Source organism: Salvelinus alpinus, chromosome 15 (assembly GCF_045679555.1).
Source record: "Salvelinus alpinus chromosome 15, SLU_Salpinus.1, whole genome shotgun sequence".
NCBI lineage: Eukaryota > Metazoa > Chordata > Actinopteri > Salmoniformes > Salmonidae > Salvelinus > Salvelinus alpinus.
This window is the reverse complement of record NC_092100.1, coordinates 34,468,859-34,489,427: the sequence shown is the minus strand read 5'-3', so window position 1 is coordinate 34,489,427 and position 20,569 is coordinate 34,468,859. Positions and strand designations below refer to the sequence as shown.

Sequence of the window (20,569 nt, the reverse complement as noted above, 5' to 3'; positions counted from 1 at the left end):
ACCATCCCCACAGTGAAGCATGGTGGTGGCAGCATCATGCTGTGTGGATGTTTTTCATTGGCAGGGACTGGGAAACTAGTCAGAATTGAAGGAATGACGGATGGCGCTAAATACAGGGAAATTCTTGAAGGAAACCTGTTTCAGTCTTCCAGAGATTTGAGACTGGGCCGGAGGTTCACCTTCCAGCAGAACAATGACCCTAACCATACTGCTAAAGCAACACTCAAGTGGTTTAAGGGGAAACATTTAAATGTCTTGGAATGGCCTAGTCAAAGCTAAGACCTCAATCAAATTTAGAATCTGTGGTATGACTTAAAGATTGCTGTACACCAGCAGAACCCATCCAACTTGAAGGAGCTGGAGCAGTTTTGCCTTGAAGAATGGGCAAAACTCCCAGTGGCTAGATGTGCCAAGGTTATAGAGACATACCCAAAGAGACTTGCAGCTGTAATTGCTGCAAAAGGTGGCTCTACAAAGTATTGACTTTGGGGGGGTTAATATTTATGCACGCTCAAGTTTTCTGTTTTTTTTGTGTTATTTCTTGTTTGTTTCACAATAAAAAATATGTTTTGCATCTTCAAAGTCGTAGGCATGTTGTGTAAATCAAATGATACAAACACCAAAAAAATCTATTTTAATTCCAGGTTGTAAGGCAACAAAATAGGAAAAGGGGGGTGAATACTTTCGCGAGCCACTGTATGATATGTGTTAGATGTAACACATGTTGGTGTTTTAGATGGAAAATGCATGTTGATGTTGCTGTTATCATGAAAGGTAGATTGCTAGGTTTTCATGGGTATAGATAAAGTTAAGTCTCAAAGGACAGGGGGGGTGCATGGTGTTCTTTCATTCTCAGAGGTCACATCAGTCCACACAATGTCCTAGGGATTCTGGTTCCTGGTTAAAAACTGGAGAATGTGGCCTGACTCCCAGAGCTGAGAGAAAACACTCCCATCCTCCATCTGGAGACGGGATGTCAGCGAATCTGCTGGCTGCTGTGTGTGTGTGTGCGTGCAATGGAGTTGGGTACTGACCGGTGGCTGAGTGGAGGTGTGGAAAGTGTAAGCACACCCCTCTATCCTCCACAGAGAGAGATAACAGTCACCTTTCCCTGTCCCTGTCACTCATCTACTGGGTCTCCCTTTCCTTCCTTCTCTCCGTCTGTTTGTCAGCCTGGAGCCTGGAATGCTCTGGAACTGAGTGTCACTTTAAAAACAACTATCAGACCAAAAAAGAAAAAGGGAGAGAGCGAGAAAGGGAGAGAGCGAGCAAGGAACAGGCAGTGGGAATGTTTGTGTTTGTCGCAACCAGACTTTGGCTCTCAGGGTTTCTTCAGTTACCGGAGAGGAGAGAGGAGAGAGGGATAGGGGATTTGGGGATTTGTCTAGCTGCGTGGGATATTGACACAGGATTGTGGTGACCTCTCTTTTTACGGAGTGATCAGAATGTTGGATCCTTAGAGAGAAGAGCGAGGAAACAAGGCATTTTAGCCTGACCTGTGGATACCCACCTGTCATCTGGTGTACCTGTTTTCTTGTGGATAGCTACATTTGTATTTCTATGATGGAGGCAGTACTGCTGGGTCTGGAGGATGTGCTGTTCACACGTCAGGGTCTGCTGTGGACCTTCACCTCCTCAGCTCTCAGACATCTCCGCGCACTACACCTCACACACGCACACAGGTGTGTCCCCAGGCCACTGTACCAGGTAGGATACACCTCACACACACACACACAGACACTACACTGTATGTGAGAGGAAGTGTTAAAATAAGCTTCAGACTATAGGTCAGTGTGCCGTAACCTGATGCTGTCACTAATGAAGGGGTTAGGACAGCGGGGGTTAAATGAAAGGCCGGTCAGGGCTCTAGGCAGAGTAGAGAGGAATAAAGGGGCTAACAGCTGGTGTGTAACTAACTAGGTGCATTCTCAAGGCGACAGGGCTATACAGTAGGTTTATTCTGAAGTATGAGACAAAATCAGTTGTTGTGGACAAGCTTCTGGTGTGATGGGGATAGTGGGTTGTTTTTATAGAGTGATCTAGGTGCTCACTCATATAGTAGTAACATGGACTGGAATACAGCCACTGTCATACCTTCATATCACATAACCTATGGCTCATATTTGCGGATGTTGTGTATTTCAGAGTGTGTGTTTGTGTATGGAGTGTGTGTGGTGTGTTAGTAGGCCATTGATTCCTCTCTATAAAGAATGAGAGTGTTCTGGCCCAGTTCTACCTAATGCAGAGACAAAAGCCTCTTTAGTAGTTGTTGTTTCTCTTTCAGGACACACACACATTTTTATAAACTCCAAATACTCAGTATTCACAATGTCAGCAGGAAGAAGCAAGTGTTTTTGGTTACCGTTGGGTTGCTAGGGCTGTTTTTAAAGGCCCGGTAACTGAGTGCTGAGTGTTCTTGGGAGTGTGAAAGTGGGTGTTTCTTCATACACACACACGTACACACATTTTCAGGGGTTTGAAAGATGGTGTTTGGTCACAGACTGGAGAACTCTATGTTCAGATTTACAGCCAAGTCACCTTTTCACTCTGTGTGTGTGTGTGTGTGTGTGTGTGTGTGTGTGTGTGTGTGTGTGTGTGTGTGTGTGTGTGTGTGTGTGTGTGTGTGTGTGTGTGTGTGTGTGTGTGTGTGTGTGTGTGTGTGTGTGTGTGTGTGTGTGTGTGTGTGTGTGTGTGTGTGTGTGTGTGTGCGCGTGCGTGCGTGCGACACCAGCTCTGACACGGCAGAATTGATGATCAGTATTCGCTCCACCATGTCTGAATCTGCACAGAGAGCAATTAGTATTCCTTACTCATCCCACCTGCCCTGTGTGCAGTCCACACTGTCAGGCCCCACCAGACAAACCCAGAGAGGGATCACAGAGGTACTAGGGCTGCTGTCATAGCAACAAGCAGGAGAGGGACTGACACACACACATAATCAAACTCACAAAGCAAGTATTCAGAGCATCATACAGCAACAGACACACACACTCTCACACACTTCCCCTCTTTCTGGCGCACTGCCTTGGCTCCCCTTTAAAGAACTGTGTTATTAGGGAGGACATCTTATCATCTTACAGAGGTCAAGTTGAAAGGTTTGCCCTCATGAAGGGTCGACACAATGACAGGAAAACCCTAAACCTCCCCTCATATCATGCACTTCCCCTGAATACACCTCTTACTCAGGAAACACCCTAACTCCCCTCAAAACAGACATAATCAACCCGACTACCCTTTGTAACTTTCTCTACGGCAAAACAAGCCTTCCCTGGGATGATAAAGTAGTAATGGATGTTCTGAGGGCAAGGTCAGTAGTAATGAGTGATCCAGACTTCCAGAAATGGCAGACTGACTACACTACCATTCAGCTCATACTGTAGTAGCTCTCTCACCAACAAGGAACTGTTATACTTTATATGGTACAAAACGAGAGAGAGAGAGAGAGAGAGAGAGAGAGAGAGAGAGAGAGATGATTTTCACACTGTACCTTCCCCCTAACACTTCTATTCTCAACCACTCCTCCTTCTCTCTTCACTGTAGCCCCAGGTATTTCCTGAGTAGATCCCCAGCCCCCTACCTCTGTCCCTGTCCACTTCTCAGCTCTGACCCTAGGTCTGCTTTCCTCTCTCTTGTTCTAGGGGAAACTCCTTCAGTGTCTTCCTCCCCTATTATTCTCTCATTTTCTCTCTCTCAAAGAGTATAAGTGTTCACAGGCATGTGTGTACATTTACGGATGTGTGTGTGAAATCCTCACAAATACTCACACAAATTAAATTGTATTTGTCACATGCGCCAGTGTAGACTTTACTGGGAAATGCTTACTTACGAGTTCAAAAATAATTATACAAATAAAATAGTAATACAAGGGGATAAAATAAAATACACAACAATGAATCTATTGACTTCACAGAGTATTCCTACCCCTTGACTTATTTCACATGTTGTTGTGTTATAGCCTGAATTCAAAATGGATTAAATAGATTTGTTTTTCTCACCCATCTACACACAATACCCCATAATGACAAAGTATAAGCATGTTTTTAGAAATGTTTGCTAATTTATTGGAAATTAAATACATAAATATTTCAATATTTCAGTATTCAGACCCCAGAGTCAATACATGTTAGAATCACATTACAGCTGTGAGTCTTTCTGGGTAAGTCTCTAAGAGCCTTGCACATCTGGATTGTACAATATTTGCACATTGTTCTTTAAAAAATTCTGTCATGTTGGTTGTTGATCATTGCTAAACAGCCATTTTCAAGTCTTGCCATAGATTTTAAAGCCTATTTAAGTCAAAACTGTAATTAGGCCGTCTCAGTAAGAAACTCCATTGTATTTTTGGCCTTGTGTTTTAGGTTATTGTCTTACTGAAAGGTGAATGTGTCTCCCAGTGTCTGGTGGAAAGCAGACTGAACCAGGTTTTCCTCAAGGATTTTGCATGTACTTAGCTCTAGTCAGTCTATTTTTATCCTTAAAAACTTCATAGTCCTTGCCAATGACAAGCATACCCATAACATGATGCAGCCACAACAATGCCTGAAAATATGTAGAGTGGTACTCAGTGATGTGTTGTGTTGGATTTGCCCCAAACATATTGCTTTGTATTTAGGACATAATGTCAATTCTTTTGCCACATTTTTTGCAGTTTTACTTGAATGCCTTATTGCAAACGGGGTGGTTTGGAATATTTTTATTCTGTACAGGCTTCCTTCTTTTCTTCTATCATTTCATTTACTATTGTGGAGAAACAGCAATGTTTTTGATCCATCCTCAGTTTTCTCCTATCACAGCCATTAAACTCTGTAACTGTTGTAAAGTCACCATTGGTGTCACGCCCTGGCCATAGAGAGGACTAGGGTGACTAGGGTGGGCATTCTAGTTTCTTTATTTCTATGTTTTGTATTTCTATGTTTTGGCCGGGTATGGTATTCAATCAGGGACAGCTATCTATCGTTGTCTCTGATTGGGAATCATACTTAGGCAGCCTTTTTTCCTTTGGTGTTTGTGGGTAGTTATCTTTGTTAGTGGCACTATAGCCCTGTTAAGCTTCACGGTTGTTTCTCCATTTCTTGTTTTGTTGTGACACACAATCTCAATGTAAACCATTTTAAATGCAGGCTGTGTACTACAACAAAATGTGGAAAAAGTCAAGGGTGTGAATACTTTCTGAAGGCAACGACAGGGACATGCACATGCACACACCCTCGTGAAAAGGCACCCCATGTGTTCATGCATTCCTATATCAATCTGGGAATAATGTGAACTCAACAACATTCAGTCACACTTTCTCCCTGGGGAAGGCCTCTTTAAAGCTACAGCCTTGTTCAAGGTCCTGCTGTTGTGTTGTGCTAAGCCCTCAGCTCAACACCCCTCCCTCTTTCTTAACCTCCTCCTCTTCCTTCTGTCCCTGTCTCCTAATCATCCGCCTCTCCTTATTGTGAAAAACAGGATATCCTGAGGTAGGGATTAAAAAAGAGAGAAAATGGGGATATAGCAGACCCAGGTGGCCATTTCTTCCTCTGCAACACTCCTGTTATCATTTAAATATTTATTTACCTAGCCCTCACTTTCATCCTTAGAGACTCACACAGCGTAGACTTGAGAATCTTTTGATCATAACACAATGTCTTTTTTTGAGGGGGGGATTTATTAGGGATCCCAATTAGCCAAGGCAGCAGCTATTCTTCCTTGGGTCCAAACACATTAAGGTGCAGCACATTTAAAAAAAAACAGTACAACATATATCATTACACCACTACATATCTACAACACAACATTTCTAATGCCACCATATAACAATATTACAATATACGTGTGTGTAGAGTGTGTGTGCTAGTGTGCATCTGCATGTGCGTGTGCCTGTGTGTGTGTCTCTTCACAGTCTGCGTTGTTCCATAAGGTGTTTCCAATTTCCACATTATTCTTTACAAGATTTAGTTTAGATTTAGTCCCAAATACAATGCTTTTAGTTTTTGAAATATTTAGGACTAGCTTATTTTTTGCCACCCACTCTAAAACTCTTTGTTACGTGATGCAGTTAATCCACCTGCTGATGTGTTAATGTTGAGTCATCAGCATACATAGACACACAGAGTGTGTGTGTGTGTGTGTGTGTGTGTTGCTAAACTGTAAACTGCTCATCAAATCATTCTGCCAGAGGAATTCTTGGATTTGTATTATCTAGTGATTGTAAGAAAACATTATTTTGTCATAGTTTAAACACGTACACACATATACATACTACATAAGCACAGGCACTTGTGCATTCACACAAACACACACACACACACAGACACACACACATTCCACTATACATTAGAATCTGCTGATCCACGACAAATCCCAACTTCCCCATCCCGCATTCCCTATCCAACTGCAGGGGAAGCTTCCAGCTCAGCTCTCCTCTGACATACAGTGCACACGCGCCTCTGCCTCTGTTCAATAGAACTCCGATCTCTATCCCGCTTTGGCTGCCAGCTCTGTTTTCCAGCCAACTCCGGTGTTTTATGGGAGAAAACTTTTTCCCAGAACAAAACCGTGAGAGATTCTGTTGTTTCTGCCGGGTGGAGGAGTGGAGAGAAGGAAGAGGTGGAGTACTGGAGAAAGGGATGGAGAGGAGGAGAGACAAAATATTCCATTCCCTATCTGTTCATACGTTTGTTTGGTTTTCTGTACTTTTCTCATTTGTAATTTTCTAATAACTAGCTGGAGGCTTGTTTATGTTTTATATTCGGACACACGTACACACACGCGTGGACACACACAGACACACATGATAAACCTGGGAATGAGGCAGTGGTTCATGTTTTCCAGACATACTATGCAAATAAGCTGTGCTCCCGAGGGACACACTGTAAACTGTTTTAACCGACTAGTCTCCACTACATCACACAGCTCAACACTGGCTTTTTGGGTAAGTGTGTGCGTGCATGCGTGCGCATGTTAAGTTTTCCTATACTTGTGGGGACCAGAAGTCCTCACAAGGAAATTAGAACAAGGAAAATTCTAAGTGGGGACATTTAGGACATGTAGGTTTAGGGTTAGGGTGGGGGGCTTGTGTGTGTGTGTGCGCGTGTGCGTGTGCGTGTATGTGCGTGTGTGTGTGTGTGTGTGTGTCAGGAGCACATGTACTGTAAGTAAGTATGCATTGAGATAAACAGAGTGGCCAGTTAATGATGGGGAGCATAGATATACATTTATCTTCTTGAAGTTCTAATCAGAGGAAAGAAAGTCCATTTATGTAAATTCACTTATATTTCATGTTTTTTAGGAGTATGCACAAGCTTATGGGGAAATAGGGCTAACATACTGTAGAATACCTCTCTCTTCTTTCCATCCATCTCTCTTACATTTTGCACATACAGTATTCACAATTTGCCGCAGATTTTACACAGACACACAAATCCTCTCTCTATCTTTCGCTACCATTTAATTTACTTACTGTGTGTCATAAGCTCCTTAGTGGAGCAGGAATCTCATTTCAGATGTAATGTGAGAATATTCCACACTAGAGCCATAAGACAGTGGCCCGCTGGATTAATTACACACCACCACACACACACACATACACTCAGACCTTCCGTTTGAAAAATAATGTGATTAAGCAAAGAAGAAGCTCAGGCACATCTGTTTTTGTACTTTTCTAGTGATAATAAAGAAGAGAAACAACCTGCTGGTGTAACACATGGAAGAGGTGATAACATCCTGCTGGTGTAACACATGGGAGAGGTGAAAACAACCTGCTGGTGTAACACATGGGAGAGGTGATAACAACCTGCTGGTGTAACACATGGGAGAGGTGATAACAACCTGCTGGTGTAACACATGGGAGAGGTGATAACAACCTGCTGGTGTAAACCATGGAAGAGGTGATAACAACCTGCTGGTGTAACACATGGGAGAGGTGATAACAACCTGCTGGTGTAACACATGGGAGAGGTGATAACAACCTGCTGGTGTAAACCATGGAAGAGGTGATAACAACCTGCTGGTGTAACACATGGGAGAGGTGATAACAACCTGCTGGTGTAAACCATGGAAGAGGTGATAACAACCTGCTGGTGTAACACATGGGAGAGGTGATAACAACCTGCTGATGTAACACATGGGAGAGGTGATAACAACCTGCTGGTGTAAACCATGGGAGAGGTGATAACAACCTGCTGGTGTAACACATGGGAGAGGTGATAACAACCTGCTGGTGTAACACATGGGAGAGGTGATAACAACCTGCTGGTGTAACACATGGGAGAGGTGATAACAACCTGCTGGTGTAACACATGGGAGAGGTGATAACATCCTGCTGGTGTAACACATGGGAGAGGTGATAACATCCTGCTGGTGTAACACATGGGAGAGGTGATAACATCCTGCTGGTGTAACACATGGGAGAGGTGATAACAACCTGCTGGTGTAACACATGGGAGAGGTGATAACATCCTGCTGGTGTAACACATGGGAGAGGTGATAACAACCTGCTGGTGTAACACATGGGAGAAGTGATAACATCCTGCTGGTGTAACACATGGGAGAGGTGATAACAACCTGCTGGTGTAACACATGGAAGAGGTGATAACATCCTGCTGGTGTAACACATGGGAGAGGTGATAACAACCTGCTGGTGTAACACATGGGAGATGTGATGACAACCTGCTGGTGTAACACATGGGAGATGTGATAACATCCTGCTGGTGTAACACATGGGAGAGGTGATAACATCCTGCTGGTGTAACACATGGAAGAGGTGATAACATCCTGCTGGTGTAATACATGGGAGAGGTGATAACAACCTGCTGGTGTAACACATGGGAGAGGTGATAACAACCTGCTGGTGTAACACATGGGAGTGGTGATAACATCCTGCTGGTGTAACACATGGGAGTGGTGATAACATCCTGCTGGTGTAACACATGGAAGAGGTGATAACATCCTGCTGGTGTAACACATGGGAGAGGTGATAACAACCTGCTGGTGTAACACATGGGAGAGGTGATAACATCCTGCTGGTGTAACACATGGGAGAGGTGATAACAACCTGCTGGTGTAACACATGGGAGAGGTGATAACAACCTGCTGGTGTAACACATGGGAGAGGTGATAACAACCTGCTGGTGTAACACATGGGAGAGGTGATACCAACCTGCTGGTGTAACACATGGGAGTGGTGATAACAATCTGCTGGTGTAACACATGGGAGAGGTGATAACATCCTGCTGTTGTAACACATGGGAGATGTGATAACATCCTGCTGGTGTAAAACATGGGAGAGGTGATAACATCTTGCTGATGTAACACATGGGAGAGGTGATAACATCCTGCTGGTGTAACACATGGGAGAGGTGATAACAACCTGCTGGTGTAACACATGGGAGAGGTGATAACATCCTGCTGGTGTAACACATGGGAGAGGTGATAACAACCTGCTGGTGTAACACATGGGAGAGGTGATAACAACCTGCTGGTGTAACACATGGGAGAGGTGATAACAACCTGCTGGTGTAACACATGGGAGAGGTGATAACAACCTGCTGGTGTAACACATGGGAGAGGTGATAACATCCTGCTGGTGTAACACATGGGAGAGGTGATAACAACCTGCTGGTGTAACACATGGGAGAGGTGATAACATCCTGCTGGTGTAACACATGGGAGAGGTGATGACAACCTGCTGGTGTAACACATGGGAGAGGTGATGACAACCTGCTGGTGTAACACATGGGAGATGTGATAACATCCTGCTGGTGTAACACATGGGAGAGGTGATAACAACCTGCTGGTGTAACACATGGGAGAGGTGATAACATCCTGCTGGTGTAACACATGGGAGAGGTGATAACAACCTGCTGGTGTAACACATGGGAGAGGTGATAACATCCTGCTGGTGTAACACATGGGAGAGGTGATAACAACCTGCTGGTGTAACACATGGGAGAGGTGATAACATCCTGCTGGTGTAACACATGGGAGAGGTGATAACAACCTGCTGGTGTAACACATGGGAGATGTGATGACAACCTGCTGGTGTAACACATGGGAGAGGTGATAACATCCTGCTGGTGTAACACATGGGAGAGGTGATAACATCCTGCTGGTGTAACACATGGGAGAGGTGATAACAACCTGCTGGTGTAACACATGGGAGAGGTGATAACAACCTGCTGGTGTAACACATGGGAGAAGTGATAACATCCTGCTGGTGTAACACATGGGAGAGGTGATAACAACCTGCTGGTGTAACACATGGGAGAGGTGATAACATCCTGCTGGTGTAACACATGGGAGAGGTGATAACAACCTGCTGGTGTAACACATGGGAGATGTGATGACAACCTGCTGGTGTAACACATGGGAGATGTGATAACATCCTGCTGGTGTAACACATGGGAGAGGTGATAACATCCTGCTGGTGTAACACATGGAAGAGGTGATAACATCCTGCTGGTGTAATACATGGGAGAGGTGATAACAACCTGCTGGTGTAACACATGGGAGAGGTGATAACAACCTGCTGGTGTAACACATGGGAGTGGTGATAACATCCTGCTGGTGTAACACATGGGAGTGGTGATAACATCCTGCTGGTGTAACACATGGAAGAGGTGATAACATCCTGCTGGTGTAACACATGGGAGAGGTGATAACAACCTGCTGGTGTAACACATGGGAGAGGTGATAACATCCTGCTGGTGTAACACATGGGAGAGGTGATAACAACCTGCTGGTGTAACACATGGGAGAGGTGATAACAACCTGCTGGTGTAACACATGGGAGAGGTGATAACAACCTGCTGGTGTAACACATGGGAGAGGTGATACCAACCTGCTGGTGTAACACATGGGAGTGGTGATAACAATCTGCTGGTGTAACACATGGGAGAGGTGATAACATCCTGCTGGTGTAACACATGGGAGAGGTGATAACAACCTGCTGGTGTAACACATGGGAGAGGTGATAACAACCTGCTGGTGTAACACATGGGAGAGGTGATAACATCTTGCTGGTGTAACACATGGGAGAGGTGATAACAACCTGCTGGTGTAACACATGGGAGAGGTGATAACATCCTGCTGGTGTAACACATGGGAGAGGTGATAACAACCTGCTGGTGTAACACATGGGAGAGGTGATAACATCCTGCTGGTGTAACACATGGGAGAGGTGATAACAACCTGCTGGTGTAACACATGGGAGAGGTGATGACAACCTGCTGGTGTAACACATGGGAGAGGTGATAACAACCTGCTGGTGTAACACATGGGAGAGGTGATAACATCTTGCTGGTGTAACACATGGGAGAGGTGATAACATCTTGCTGGTGTAACACATGGGAGAGGTGATAACAACCTGCTGGTGTAACACATGGGAGAGGTGATAACATCCTGCTGGTGTAACACATGGGAGAGGTGATAACAACCTGCTGGTGTAACACATGGGAGAGGTGATAACATCCTGCTGGTGTAACACATGGGAGAGGTGATAACAACCTGCTGGTGTAACACATGGGAGATGTGATGACAACCTGCTGGTGTAACACATGGGAGAGGTGATAACATCCTGCTGGTGTAACACATGGGAGAGGTGATAACATCCTGCTGGTGTAACACATGGAAGAGGTGATAACATCCTGCTGGTGTAATACATGGGAGAGGTGATAACAACCTGCTGGTGTAACACATGGGAGAGGTGATAACAACCTGCTGGTGTAACACATGGGAGAGGTGATGACAACCTGCTGGTGTAACACATGGGAGAGGTGATGACATCCTGCTGGTGTAACACATGGGAGAGGTGATAACATCCTGCTGGTGTAACACATGGAAGAGGTGATAACATCCTGCTGGTGTAACACATGGGAGAGGTGATAACAACCTGCTGGTGTAACACATGGGAGAGGTGATAACATCCTGCTGGTGTAACACATGGAAGAGGTGATAACATCCTGCTGGTGTAACACATGGGAGAGGTGAAAACAACCTGCTGGTGTAACACATGGGAGAGGTGATAACAACCTGCTGGTGTAACACATGGGAGAGGTGATAACAACCTGCTGGTGTAACACATGGGAGAGGTGATAACAACCTGCTGGTGTAACACATGGGAGAGGTGATAACAACCTGCTGGTGTAACACATGGGAGAGGTGATAACAACCTGCTGGTGTAACACCATGGGAGAGGTGATAACAACCTGCTGGTGTAACACATGGGAGAGGTGATAACAACCTGCTGGTGTAACACATGGAGAGGTGATGTGATAACATCCTGCTGGTGTAACACATGGGAGAGGTGATAACATCCTGCTGGTGTAACACATGGGAGAGGTGATAACAACCTGCTGGTGTAACACATGGGAGAGGTGATAACATCCTGCTGGTGTAACACATGGAAGAGGTGATAACATCCTGCTGGTGTAACACATGGAAGAGGTGATAACATCCTGCTGGTGTAACACATGGGAGAGGTGAAAACAACCTGCTGGTGTAACACATGGGAGAGGTGATAACAACCTGCTGGTGTAACACATGGGAGAGGTGATAACAACCTGCTGGTGTAACACATGGGAGAGGTGATAACATCCTGCTGGTGTAACACATGGAAGAGGTGATAACATCCTGCTGGTGTAACACATGGGAGAGGTGAAAACAACCTGCTGGTGTAACACATGGGAGAGGTGATAACAACCTGCTGGTGTAACACATGGGAGAGGTGATAACAACCTGCTGGTGTAACACATGGGAGAGGTGATAACAACCTGCTGGTGTAAACCATGGAAGAGGTGATAACAACCTGCTGGTGTAACACATGGGAGAGGTGATAACAACCTGCTGATGTAACACATGGGAGAGGTGATAACAACCTGCTGATGTAACACATGGGAGAGGTGATAACAACCTGCTGATGTAACACATGGGAGAGGTGATAACAACCTGCTGGTGTAAACCATGGAAGAGGTGATAACAACCTGCTGGTGTAACACATGGAAGAGGTGATAACAACCTGCTGGTGTAACACATGGGAGAGGTGATAACAACCTGCTGGTGTAACACATGGGAGAGGTGATAACAACCTGCTGGTGTAACACATGGGAGAGGTGATAACAACCTGCTGGTGTAACACATGGGAGAGGTGATAACAACCTGCTGGTGTAACACATGGGAGAGGTGATAACAACCTGCTGGTGTAACACATGGGAGAGGTGATAACAACCTGCTGGTGTAACACATGGGAGAGGTGATAACAACCTGCTGGTGTAACACATGGGAGAGGTGATAACATCCTGCTGGTGTAACACATGGGAGAGGTGATGACAACCTGCTGGTGTAACACATGGGAGATGTGATAACATCCTGCTGGTGTAACACATGGGAGAGGTGATAACCTGCTGGTGTAACACATGGGAGAGGTGATAACAACCTGCTGGTGTAACACATGGGAGAGGTGATAACAACCTGCTGGTGTAACACATGGGAGTGGTGATAACATCCTGCTGGTGTAACACATGGAAGAGGTGATAACATCCTGCTGGTGTAACACATGGGAGAGGTGATAACAACCTGCTGGTGTAACACATGGGAGAGGTGATAACATCCTGCTGGTGTAACACATGGGAGAGGTGATAACAACCTGCTGGTGTAACACATGGGAGAGGTGATACCAACCTGCTGGTGTAACACATGGGAGTGGTGATAACAATCTGCTGGTGTAACACATGGGAGAGGTGATAACATCCTGCTGTTGTAACACACAACCTGCTGGTGTAACACATGGGAGAGGTGATAACAACCTGCTGGTGTAAACCATGGAAGAGGTGATAACAACCTGCTGGTGTAACACATGGGAGAGGTGATAACAACCTGCTGATGTAACACATGGGAGAGGTGATAACAACCTGCTGGTGTAAACCATGGAAGAGGTGATAACAACCTGCTGGTGTAACACATGGGAGAGGTGATAACATCCTGCTGGTGTAACACATGGGAGAGGTGATAACAACCTGCTGGTGTAACACATGGGAGAGGTGATAACAACCTGCTGCTGTAACACATGGGAGAGGTGATAACAACCTGCTGGTGTAACACATGGGAGAGGTGATAACAACCTGCTGGTGTAACACATGGGAGAGGTGATAACATCCTGCTGGTGTAACACATGGGAGAGGTGATAACATCCTGCTGGTGTAACACATGGGAGAGATGATAACATCCTGCTGGTGTAACACATGGGAGAGGTGATAACAACCTGCTGGTGTAACACATGGGAGAGGTGATAACATCCTGCTGGTGTAACACATGGGAGAGGTGATAACAACCTGCTGGTGTAACACATGGAAGAGGTGATAACATCCTGCTGGTGTAACACATGGGAGAGGTGATAACAACCTGCTGGTGTAACACATGGAAGAGGTGATAACAACCTGCTGGTGTAACACATGGAAGAGGTGATAACATCCTGCTGGTGTAACACATGGGAGAGGTGATAACAACCTGCTGGTGTAACACATGGGAGAGGTGATAACAACCTGCTGGTGTAACACATGGGAGAGGTGATAACAACCTGCTGGTGTAACACATGGGAGAGGTGATACCAACCTGCTGGTGTAACACATGGGAGTGGTGATAACAATCTGCTGGTGTAACACATGGGAGAGGTGATAACATCCTGCTGTTGTAACACATGGGAGAGGTGATAACAACCTGCTGGTGTAACACATGGGAGAAGTGATAACATCCTGCTGGTGTAACACATGGGAGAGGTGATAACAACCTGCTGGTGTAACACATGGGAGAGGTGATAACAACCTGCTGGATGTTAACACATGGAAGAGGTGATAACATCCTGCTGGTGTAACACATGGGAGAGGTGATAACAACCTGCTGGTGTAACACATGGGAGAGGTGATAACATCCTGCTGGTGTAACACATGGGAGATGTGATAACATCCTGCTGGTGTAACACATGGGAGAGCTGATAACAACCTGCTGGTGTAACACATGGGAGATGTGATAACAACCTGCTGGTGTAACACATGGGAGAGGTGATAACAACCTGCTGGTGTAACACATGGGAGAGGTGATAACATCCTGCTGGTGTAACACATGGGAGAGGTGATAACATCCTGCTGGTGTAACACATGGGAGAGGTGATAACAACCTGCTGGTGTAACACATGGGAGAAGTGATAACATCCTGCTGGTGTAACACATGGGAGAGGTGATAACAACCTGCTGGTGTAACACATGGAAGAGGTGATAACATCCTGCTGGTGTAACACATGGGAGAGATGATAACAACCTGCTGGTGTAACACATGGGAGAGGTGATAACAACCTGCTGGTGTAACACATGGGAGAGGTGATGACATCCTGCTGGTGTAACACATGGGAGAGGTGATAACAACCTGCTGGTGTAACACATGGGAGAGGTGATAACAACCTGCTGGTGTAACACATGGGAGAGGTGATAACAACCTGCTGGTGTAACACATGGGAGAGGTGATACCAACCTGCTGGTGTAACACATGGGAGTGGTGATAACAATCTGCTGGTGTAACACATGGGAGAGGTGATAACATCCTGCTGTTGTAACACATGGGAGAGGTGATAACAACCTGCTGGTGTAACACATGGGAGAAGTGATAACATCCTGCTGGTGTAACACATGGGAGAGGTGATAACAACCTGCTGGTGTAACACATGGGAGAGGTGATAACAACCTGCTGGTGTAACACATGGAAGAGGTGATAACATCCTGCTGGTGTAACACATGGGAGAGGTGATAACAACCTGCTGGTGTAACACATGGGAGAGGTGATAACATCCTGCTGGTGTAACACATGGGAGATGTGATAACATCCTGCTGGTGTAACACATGGGAGAGCTGATAACAACCTGCTGGTGTAACACATGGGAGATGTGATAACAACCTGCTGGTGTAACACATGGGAGATGTGATAACATCCTGCTGGTGTAAAACATGGGAGAGGTGATAACATCTTGCTGATGTAACACATGGGAGGTGTGATAACATCCTGCTGGTGTAACACATGGGAGAGGTGATAACCACCTGCTGGTGTAACACATGGGAGAGGTGATAACAACCTGCTGGTGTAACACATGGGAGAGGTGATAACAACCTGCTGGTGTAACACATGGGAGAGGTGATAACAACCTGCTGGTGTAACACATGGGAGATGTGATAACAACCTGCTGGTGTAACACATGGGAGAGGTGATAACATCCTGCTGGTGTAACACATGTGAGAGGTGATAACAACCTGCTGGTGTAACACATGGGAGAGGTGATAACAACCTGCTGGTGTAACACATGGGAGAGGTGATAACATCCTGCTGGTGTAACACATGGGAGAGGTGATAACATCCTGCTGGTGTAACACATGGGAGAGCTGATAACAACCTGCTGGTGTAACACATGGGAGAGGTGATAACAACCTGCTGGTGTAACACATGGGAGATGTGATAACATCCTGCTGGTGTAACACATGGGAGAGGTGATAACAACCTGCTGGTGTAACACATGGGAGAGGTGATAACATCCTGCTGGTGTAACACATGGGAGAGCTGATAACAACCTGCTGGTGTAACACATGGGAGAGGTGATAACAACCTGCTGGTGTAACACATGGGAGAGGTGATAACAACCTGCTGGTGTAACACATGGGAGATGTGATAACATCCTGCTGGTGTAACACATGGGAGAGGTGATAACAACCTGCTGGTGTAACACATGGGAGAGGTGATAACAACCTGCTGGTGTAACACATGGGAGATGTGATAACATCCTGCTGGTGTAACACATGGGAAAGGTGATAACATCCTGCTGGTGTAACACATGGGAGAGGTGATAACATCCTGCTGGTGTAACACATGGGAGAGGTGATAACATCCTGCTGGTGTAACACATGGGAGAGGTGATAACAACCTGCTGGTGTAAACCATGGAAGAGGTGATAACAACCTGCTGAGCCCAGAGACATATTTATGTTTCCGGCCAAGTTTATCTGGTATTAACTAATACACATGGGTTGCCAAGTCTGGTTGGTATGTCCTAGCAGACACAGGTTGCCAAGTATGTTCCTTACACCATAGTAGTCCTGTGTTTCCAAGTCTACCTAGTATGGTGTAATAGTACTTGGTTGCCAAATGTGGCTGGTAGCCCTTTGAATCATGTCTGAGCTGTAGAGCATGTTACTTAATGGTTTGGGGTTATCCCTGCAGTACAGACTGTAGTAGTGGGTTCAGAAGTGAGTTTGAATGTATAGCCTCTCTATAAGATGTTAATCGAAAGGGGATTATGAACCGAAAATCCATCTCAGTAATAGGGCCTTTGTATTAATACATGTACAGTAGCTACTGTATCTTGTGTACAGTATGCATTTCAAATGTGTATCTGATTTATCAAACCCTCTCTTCCATAAACACAAACACACACACACACACACACACACACACACACACACACACACACACACACACACACACACACACACACACACACACACACACACACACAGAGATTTCTATAGAGCCCCAGCCCTCTGCCATTGATTACCCATGGTCATCATGTCCTCTGTTATGACTCATCAGTCATTGCATTATATCATCACTCCTACTCTCAGACACAAAACTGTGCTATTGATTGTTGGTAAATTGTATGTGGTAGATGTAGTTGGCCTGTCAGGCAGCAGTAGCTACAGTACAGTGACTGTGTGATACATCTGTCAAGAGAACAAACCTAACGTCACACTTGCCTAACATGATGTGTGGTGACCTTTTCCAGAGATATAGTCCTATACATTTTTAGAAGAAAAGGTGTTATCTAGAACCTAAAAGGGTTCTTCGGCTGTCCCCTTTAAAGAACCCTTTATGTTCCAGGTAGAACATTTTTGATTCCAGAACTCTTTTGGGTCCCAAAAGGGTTCTACCTGGAACTAAAAAGGGTTCTACCTGGAACCAATAGGGTTCTCCTATAGAGACATGCAGCCTGTTATCTAAGAGTGTAAGAGCGAGGGAGGAAGATGAGCAGAAGGAGGAATAGGAGGAGGGGTGGGAGAGGAAAGAGTATGAGGGGTGGAAAAGGAGGAATTACAGAAGAAAGAAAGGACAATTAGAAAGAGAAGGGCATGAGAGCGGAGAGGGGGAAGGGGGTGAAGAACAGCAGGCTAGTCGTGGTTTGAAAAGAGTGATAGAAGAGAAAGAAAGGAGTGTGAGAGAGAGGAGGAACAAAGTATGACATGGACAGGAAGAGGAGGAAGGAGGGCAAAGCACAAATACACAAATCTATTCCTGCTGGCATTTATCAGAGGCCATTCCTATTTCCTCCCGACAGATAGAATATTTAAGAATACACATCTGAGAGGAGATGCTTTTGATGAAATATAAATAATACACTTCAGGGAAGCAGAAAGCAGGAGGCAGAGTACAAACCTGACTTGGGAGTGTATGTGGTATGATGTGTGATTCAATATTTGTATTTTATTATTGCTCTCTTCCTTTCCAATCCCAGCCTGCAGTGTCTGGCTCGCTCCCTCAGGCAATTCATTATCTTTATACTGATGGGATTCCCCCTGGAAGAATGAACACACACAGACACGTACTCACAGGCACACACAAACTCGCGTGCACATACATTTACGTACGCACACTCACCACACAAATGCACACACACACACACACTCAAACACACACTCAAACATACACACACTTGCCAAGGGCTCTCCCAGTAGATGAGTGGGGTCATGTTTCACTAGTGTAGATAGAGTGTAGTAATGGAGAGGAGCAGATGTGCAGCCAGGTTACCTGTGATACAAGTCAGTATTCCATATCCATCCGTCTGAGGACGTCGGGAGATGAAGTTGAAACTGGGCACTATGGGCAACAGTGAGCGCTGTTACCTTCAAGTAGGTTTCGTTTTTTTCAACCTCTGATTCCAAAGGTTGCCAGTTCGAATCCAGCGATAGAAAGTTGTTTTGATATTTTTGTTTTAAGCCTATCCCAAACCTTAACCCTTACCTTAACCATTCAGAGTTAAGTACTAACCTTAAGATTTCGGCGTTAATGCCTAAACTTAACCTTAAAGATTCGAAGTTGATGCCTAAACTTAACCTTAAAGATTCGAAGTGGATGCCTAAACTTAACCTTAAAGATTCGAAGTGGATGCCTAAACTTAACCTTAAAGATTCGAAGTGGATGCCTAAACTTAACCTTAAAGATTCGAAGTGGATGCCTAAACTTAACCTTAAAGATACGAAGATGGATGCCTAAACTTAACCTTAAAGATTCGAAGTGGATGCCTAAACTTAACCTTAAAGATTCGAAGTTGATTGTAATGGCCGTCAAAGTCGTTAACCTCCTAAAGATTCGAAGTGGATGCCTAAACTTAGACCTTAAAGATGCGAAGTGGTAATTGTACATATTTAACGTAAATAACCTTAAAGCATTATGAAGTGCGATGCAACTAAACGTGATATACCTTAAAGCAGTCTTGAAGTGGATGCCTAAACATTAACACTGGTAACAGATATTGACAGTGGCCTACTGCCTATAACTTAACCTTAAAGATGGTTGCCAAGTCGGATGCCTAAACTTAACCTTAACAGCTGTCTCTGAAGTGGATGACCTAAACTTAAGCAGCTTAAAGATTTGAAGTTGATGCCTAAACTTAACCTTAAAGATTTGAAGTTGATGCCTAAACTTAACCTTAAAGATTTGAAGTTGATGCCTAAACTTAACCTTAAAGATTTGAAGTTGATGCCTAAACTTAACCTTAAAGATTTGAAGTTGATGCCTAAACTTAACCTTAAAGATTTGAAGTTGATGCCTAAACTTAACCTTAAAGATTTGAAGTTGATGCCTAAACTTAACCTTAAAGATTTGAAGATGATGCCTAAACTTAACCTTAAAGATTTGAAGTTGATGCCTAAACTTAACCTTAAAGATTTGAAGTTGATTGTAATGGCTGTCAAAGTCGTTCTCCTCCTCAGACGAGGAGGAGCATGGATCGGACCAAGATGCGGATTGATAATTGTACATGTTTAATGTAAATAACAAGAAAACACTACAAACTACAAAACAACAAACGTGACATACCTCAAAACAGTCCTGTGTGGTCCAAACACTGACACAGGAAACAAACACCCACAAAAGCCTACTGCCTATGGCTACCTTAAATATGGCTCCCAATCAGAGACAAATGAATGACAGCTGTCTCTGATTGAGACCCAATCTAGGCAGCCATAGACATAACTAGACAACCTAACAAACACTATCCCATACACATACAACACCCATAGACTAACCAAACACACACAACATACAATGCCCACCCCAACTCACGCCCTGACCAACTAAACATAATCAAAATAACATAAAAATAGGTCAGGAACGTGACATTGATGCCTAAACTTAACCTTAAAGATTCGAAGTTGATGCCTAAACTTAACCTTAAAGATTTGAAGTGGATGCCTAAACTTAACCTTAAAGATTTGAAGTTGATGCCTAAACTTAACCTTAAAGATTTGAAGTTGATGCCTAAACTTAACCTTAAAGATTTGAAG

General features: G+C 44.6%; 1 protein-coding gene across 11 annotated transcripts in view; it reads left to right on the top strand.

The window, feature by feature from the left end:
* LOC139540499 (FERM domain-containing protein 4A-like) overlaps window positions 1-20,569 on the top strand; it is a 260,292-nt gene that overhangs the window by 131,678 nt on the left and 108,045 nt on the right. For 3 of the 11 annotated variants that reach the window (XM_071344384.1, XM_071344378.1, XM_071344377.1), the window contains exon 1: window positions 1,402-1,707. The exons of 4 other annotated variants lie outside the window; for them this stretch is intronic. In XM_071344384.1, the coding sequence (XP_071200485.1) occupies window positions 1,561-1,707 (147 nt within the window). In that variant the 5' untranslated portion in view covers window positions 1,402-1,560. Of the gene's footprint in view, window positions 1-1,401; window positions 1,708-20,569 lie in introns of those variants that run through there. 4 more of the 11 variants (XM_071344372.1, XM_071344374.1, XM_071344371.1 and 1 more) reach the window with 2 other exon arrangements.